The sequence below is a fragment of the Peromyscus eremicus genome, chromosome 6, assembly GCF_949786415.1.
Source record: "Peromyscus eremicus chromosome 6, PerEre_H2_v1, whole genome shotgun sequence".
Lineage (NCBI taxonomy): Eukaryota > Metazoa > Chordata > Mammalia > Rodentia > Cricetidae > Peromyscus > Peromyscus eremicus.
In genome coordinates, this window is record NC_081421.1 from 70,076,142 (window position 1) to 70,082,705 (window position 6,564).

General features: G+C 45.5%; 1 protein-coding gene across 3 annotated transcripts; it reads left to right on the forward strand.

The window, feature by feature from the left end:
* Nucleotides 1–3,252: 3,252 nt before the first annotated feature.
* Rbm8a (RNA binding motif protein 8A) lies at nt 3,253–6,100 on the forward strand. 3 transcript variants are annotated; one of them, XM_059265911.1, is made up of 7 exons: nt 3,253–3,386; nt 3,651–3,710; nt 3,806–3,883; nt 4,299–4,435; nt 4,723–4,859; nt 5,153–5,217; nt 5,680–6,100. In XM_059265911.1, exons 1-6 carry the CDS (start codon nt 3,320–3,322, stop codon nt 5,196–5,198), a joined length of 525 nt encoding a protein of 174 aa, XP_059121894.1. In that variant the 5' UTR covers nt 3,253–3,319; the 3' UTR covers nt 5,199–5,217; nt 5,680–6,100. The 3 variants fall into 3 exon arrangements, with proteins under 3 accessions (XP_059121894.1, XP_059121893.1, XP_059121895.1); XM_059265910.1 differs by lacking the exon at nt 5,680–6,100 and having other exon boundaries at nt 5,153–5,358; XM_059265912.1 differs by lacking the exon at nt 5,680–6,100 and having other exon boundaries at nt 3,254–3,386; nt 3,809–3,883; nt 5,153–5,358.
* The last annotated feature ends 464 nt before the right edge of the window (nt 6,101–6,564 follow it).

A 6,564-nucleotide genomic window follows, 5' to 3' on the forward strand; every position in this document is an offset into this window, starting at 1 on the left:
GTGTAGCTTTGCGCCTTTCCTGGAACTCGCTTTGGAGACCAGGCTGGCTTTGAACTCACAGAGATCCGCCTGGCTCTGCCTCTCATGAGCCACCACCGCCTGGCTGAAACCCTGTTTTTAATAGAAGAGGGATTCATTCCGTTAAGTTCTGTGACTCTAGAGAACTCTGACAGTTCAAAAATGGAAGGCACACTTGTGAGAGATTTTTCTGCTTGGTTTGAAGTGGGTGAATCCACTTCTAGTCCAGACCTTTGAGGAAGGAGGACACAGAGCTTTGATCCCTATCATGAGGTGAGAAGACACACCTCTAATCTGGTCCACACCTTCTGCTGGAGAACACAGACAAAGGAAGCTTGTGCTCTTGGCCTGCTTGCACATCCATTCCTTCACTGACATTAGAGCCAATTGCTTGGGAATTCCAGCATATGCAGAAGACCAACGGAGACACCCAGGTTCTGGGACTGGGCAGCCACTAGATTCTTGGACTTTCTATTCACAGCTAGCCACTGTTGGATTAGCTGGACAGCAGCCTGTGAGTCATTCCAACAAATCGTGTGTGTGTGTGTGTGTGTGTGTGTGTGTGTGTGTGTGTGTGTGTGTGGAGAGAGAGAGAGAGAGAGAGAAAGAGAGAGAGAGAGAGAGAGAAATATTGAGGCTCATTCCATAAGTTGTGACTAGAGAACCCTAACACACCATACAACCTTCAAGGATGTTGCAGCTGCTCTTCTAAGGTTCTGGTGCCTCCTTTCCTTCTTGTCTATCTCTGATTTGTGCCATGCTGGGGACAATACCCCAGGTTTCATCACTACTACTATAAACATACTTATCAGTTAAGCTACAGTCTCAGCTCCGAGAGACTTACCTTTAAAAAAAATTGAAGCCAGGTGTGGTGGGGCACACCTTTAATCCCACCACTCCAGAGGCTGAAGCAGACAGACCTCTGTGTCTGAGGCCAGCCTGGTCTACAATGAGACTTTCAAAACAACAATAAAAATTTGCATCTGCCTGGTCAATCGGATTTCAACTGTCCTCATCTACTAGTTTTTCTTTTCAGTTTTTCAAGACAGGGTAGACGAAATTCTAAACGGTCTTATTAAATAAGGAAACACAGGGCCAAATATATACCGAGTTAAAAGCCCAAGAGATTAGAGGGCTAGCAAATAGCCTTTAGCTTACCAGTCGCTGCCGCCCTGAGAGAGAGAGAGAGAGAGAGAGAGAGAGAGAGAGAGAGAGAGAGAGAGAGAGAGAGAGAGAGAGATAGCATAGGAAAACATAGCTACGCGTTCTGGCTAAAAGCTGAAATCCAGCCATGTGCTCTTGCTTGAGATGATTTGGGCCTGAGCTCAGGCTTCCTTAAGCTCTGGCCAAGCCAGGGCTTGAAACCCCTGGCCTGTGAGGCCACCAACAGTTTTTAATGAATTCTTGCCACATCTGGCGCCCAACGTTCGTGGTACGAATTCAAGAAAAAGCTCCTTGCCTGTGGCCTTGCGGGCCCAGCTACACTCGGCCAGTTATGGTGGCACTCACACATTTAATCCTAGCATTCTGGAGGCAGAGATTCATCCGGATTATCTGTGAGTTCAAAGCCACACTGGAAACAGCCAGGCATGGTGACACACGCCTTTAATCCCAGGAAGTGATGGCAGGAAGCAGAAAAGTATATAAGGCGTTTGGACCAGGAACTAGAGCTAGTTAAGCTTTTAGGCTTTTGAGCAGCAGTTCAGCTAAGATCCATTTAGATGAGGACACAGAGGCTTCCAGTCTGAGGAAACAGGATCAGCTGAGGAATTGGCCAGGTGAGGTAGCTGTGGCTGGTTCTGCTTCTCTGATCTTCCAGCTTTAACCCAATACCTGGCTCCGGGTTTGATTTTATTAATTAGACCTTTTAAGATTGTGCTACTGGTTTCTCTATGTAGCCTAGGCAGGTCTCAAACTCAGAGATTCACCTGCCTCTGCCTCCCAAGTGCTGAGATTAAAGGCATGGCCTGTCTACTAGTTTTCCTAAGATTCTGTACCAGGGGCAGCTTTTGAATTGGTAATGTTGATTTAATTTTTTTTTAATGCTTCCTATAAAGATTGGATTTCGTTTTCTTATGCTTTAAGTTACTTTTTAGTCTTAATTTTTCTTAACATTTACTTATTTGCATATATATGCGTGTGTTTATGTCATGTGCGAAGGCAGGCATGTAGAGGTCAGAGGACTACTTGCAAAAGTCGTTTCTTTCCTTTCACCGTGTGGGTGCCAGGGACCGAACACAGGGTGTCAGACTTAGTAGCAACAGCTTTTTCCTGCTGAGCTATCTCATCCGTACTAACTCTCGTTGTTTGAGATTAAAAACAAAAATTTAATTCGACTTCCATTTCCTAGCATGGAGTGGGAAGGAGGAAAGCAAGCCTCTAATAAGGAAATCAACACGGCTTTATAAGGATTTCTTGTTAGTTGAAGGTTTTAAGAGAAAGCCAATGACTTCACTCACCCTTTGAATTTGTCCCAGTGCGGAAGCGCTCGCGACCGGCACCATTTTATTTTATTTTATATTTTTTGAGATAGGGTCTCACTCTGTAGCCTTAGTTTGGCATGGTGGCACACGCCTTTAATCCCAGCAAGTGGAAGTCGGAGGCAGGATCTCTATGACTTCGAGGCCAGCCAGGGCTACTTAGACTCTGTCTCAAAACAAAACACGCCAAACTATGTTGCCTTGGCTGGCCTGGAACGCACCATGGAGACTATGATGGCCTCGAACTCAAAGTGATCCACCCGTGCTCCCGAACTGGGATTAAAAGCGCGCAGGCACACCAGATTTCCAGTTCCACTTTTTTTTTATAGGTTTTTTTTTTTTTTTTTTTTTTGGTTTTTCGAGACAGGGTTTCTCTGTGTAGCTTTGCGCCTTTTCCTGGAACTCACTTGGTAGCCCAGGCTGGCCTCGAACTCACAGAGATCCGCCTGGCTCTGCCTCCCGAGTGCTGGGATTAAAGGTGTGCACCACCACCACCTGGCTCCAGTTCCACTTTTAAGTAGATCCGCCTGCGTCGGAGAGTTTTCACCACGCCGAGGGCGGGACTTGGAGCCGATCTTTGATTGGTTAGCCTGACTGGTGACGTCTCCCCTCCTTTGATTGGTTAGCCTGACTGGTGACGTCTCCCCTCCTTTGATTGGTTAGCCTGACTGGTGACGTCTCCCCTCTTTGATTGGTTAGCCTGACTGGTGACGTCTTCCCTCTTTGATTGGTTAGCCTTACTGGTGACGTTTCCCAGCTGCGACAGCTTCCCGAGGTGCCTTGCTCTTAGCGGCACAGACGAGAGCCGTGAGAGAAGCAAGATGGCGGACGTGCTGGATCTTCACGAGGCCGGGGGCGAGGATTTCGCCATGGATGAGGATGGGGACGGTGAGGAGAGTGGAGGCGGCTGCGGGAAGAGGGGAAGGGGCGAAAGAGGAATGCAGTAGGGGAAAATTTCCTGGGATGCGGGCCCACGAACTGGGTCTCGACCAGAGAGACTCCGCCCCCTTGGGGAGGGCATTGGGGGCGGAGCCGGGAAGGGACCAAAGCCAGAGTTTTATGCTTCCAGATAGTCTTGGGAACGAGACAGTTTTTTTTTTTTTTAAAAATGACTCTTATTTTTGTTGCTTATTTTCTCGTCTGGAACGCTAGAAAGCATCCATAAACTAAAAGAAAAAGCGAAGAAACGGAAGGGCCGCGGCTTTGGGTCCGGTGAGTGTGGGGAACAGGGTAGAATGGTCTACTTGGGGTCCGAGGGGAACATATTTGAAGAACAGTTTTCGGTGATCTGGTATGTGTTCTTTTAGAAGAGGGGTCCCGAGCGCGGATGCGAGAGGATTATGACAGTGTAGAGCAGGATGGCGACGAACCTGGACCACAACGCTGTAAGTAAATAGGACTTGTGGGAAGTCTCTGTGTATTGACACTTAAATGGGAATAAAGTAAAGTAAGAGAGATTAGCTAATCTCAGGAGTCCAGTCATTAACTACTGTAATTTTGCTTGGAGTTCTTTTTTTCTTAAACCCCCCTAGCTGTACTAGAACTCTTTTAGACCAGGCTGGCCAGGAACTCACAGAGATACGCCTGCCTTTGCCTCCCAAGAGTGCTGGGAATAAAGGTTCGTGCCACCATACCTGACCTTTTTTTAGTTTTTTGACAGTCTTACTATGTAGCCTTAGCTGACCTGGAACTTGCTTAGTAGACCAGGCAGGCCTGGAACTCAGATCTGCCTACCTCTGCCTCCTGAGTGCTGAGCTTTTTATCTTAGGTCCTCATACAACACCCTCCCTTACCCAACAGCTGTTGAAGGTTGGATTCTTTTTGTCACTGGAGTCCATGAAGAAGCCACTGAAGAAGATATCCATGACAAATTCGCTGAATATGGGGAAATAAAAAACATCCACCTTAACTTGGACAGGCGTACAGGATACTTGAAGGTAGATTTTCTGCTTCCTTCCTTCATAACTCTTAGATACATTGGTGATTGTTTTGTATTTGCTGTGGTTGGCCAAGAACAGGGATTAAGTGAATGATGCTGGAAATTGATTTTGTTACCCACAAGAAAGAGATGAAAACAAAATGGGTATGCTGTGTGTATAATTGATTTACTTTTCACTGTATGGAGCTGGTAAATTTTTCTGGTTAAAGATGCAGTTCAGGTTTAAGGAAGAGGGTGCTTGATGGTTGGTGAGGTAAACTTTTGATACTTTCATGTTTTCCCCAGGGGTATACTCTCGTGGAGTATGAAACATACAAAGAGGCTCAGGCTGCCATGGAGGGACTCAATGGTCAAGATTTGATGGGACAGCCAATCAGTGTCGACTGGTGTTTTGTTCGGGGTCCACCAAAGGGCAAGAGGAGGTAAAATGGAGGAGGGCAAACCTTTATTTTGGTGAAGGGAGCAGAGAAGATAAATAAGGATTTTGTGACCGGGTGGTGGCGGTGGCGCATGCCTTTAATCCCAGCACTCGGGAGGCAGAGGCAGATCTCTGTGAGTTCCAGGCCAGCCTGGGCTACAGAGTGAGTTCCAGGAAAGGCGCAAAGCTACACAGAGAAACCCTGTCTCCAAAAAAAACAAAAACAAATAGTAATAATAATAATAAGGGTTTTGTATTGTCTCTCTGATGCATCTCCCTCCTTCTTCATTTCCTTAGAGGTGGCCGAAGACGAAGCAGAAGTCCAGACCGGAGACGTCGTTGATAGATCCACTGTTGACCAGGTGGTCTCGCCATGAGTCCATTTGGTTGTGCTGCCTTGCATAAATAGGGTTAGGGTAGAACTTTTGTTTATATTTAATAACTTACCCTATCTACTTAGTATTGCTTTGAGTTAAAAAAAATAAATAAATGTTTCATTTTGTTTTCTACATTTAAAATTATTCTACTGTTCTGAAGACTGAAGAACTATTTAGAGTAGGCATTCTGAGTCATTGGGAAATACTTCTGTCTGGAGTCCAATTCTGAGTTTCTAGAAAGGCTCAGGTAGAGACTCTGCTCATCATTTCTTTTCTTAGAATGATAAGAGAGCAAGAGTAGTGAGATTTTTTTATGGCATTAGGGAATGATTCCTCCGTACTCTTGTGAGCAGGTATTATATTAGTGCTTCATGTGCTTCTCTGTCACACAGTCTTGTGTAGCCCAGGATGGCCTTGATCTTCTGATACTTTGCCTCTGTCTTCCAGGTACTGAGATTCCAGGCATGGGCCACCATATCCAGTTTATGTGGTCCCTAAAATTAATGGGGCCTTTGAGCCTGCTCAGCCAGCTCCACCTTGAATATGGTGCTGAACATGAAGTTTGTTAAGTTCTACAACACAAACCCAGCTTGAGTACTTTATCATGGCCTTTGTTTTGTTTTGTTTTGTTTTTTTGTTTTTGTTTTTTCGAGACAGGGTTTCTCTGTGTAGCTTTGCACCTTTCCTGGAACTCATTCTATAGCCCAGGCTGGCCTCGAACTCACAGAGATCCGCCTGGCCAACTTCGGGATTTTTTGTTTGTTTTGAAGTCTGTGGGTCACTGTGTCACTGTGGTTCACATTGGCCTTAGACTTGAGATACTCCCCAGTGCATAATGGCAAATATTAAACTTAACATTTTTTTCAAATGTTACTGGCTGCCTTTTCCTTCCTTTTGATAAATTGCTGGGGGTTTTGGATCGAATTGGTTAAGAATATATTTTAGTAGCTGGGCGGTGGTGGGCACCCCTTTAATCCCACCACTTGGAGAGGCAGAGCCAGGTAGATCTCTGTGAGTTCGAGGCCAGCCTGGTCTACAGAGTGAGATCCAGGACAGGAACCAAAACTACACAGAGAAACCCTGTCTCGGAAAAAAAAAAAAAAAAAAGAATATATTTTAGTTTAGATTTGCAGGGTTAGGGTGCCTTGGTTCTTTCTGGTAATGTGGACTGAATAACTTAGTTTGGTAAAACATTTCTAGATAGTCTGAAATATTTGAGAGTGAGTTGAGCAAGCAAGAGAGACTTCAGGAAAATAGTATCAGCCAGAGAGACATTAGATGAACTACTGGGATATGACCTAGCTATTTTGAATTAGTTGAGAAGATCCTCGT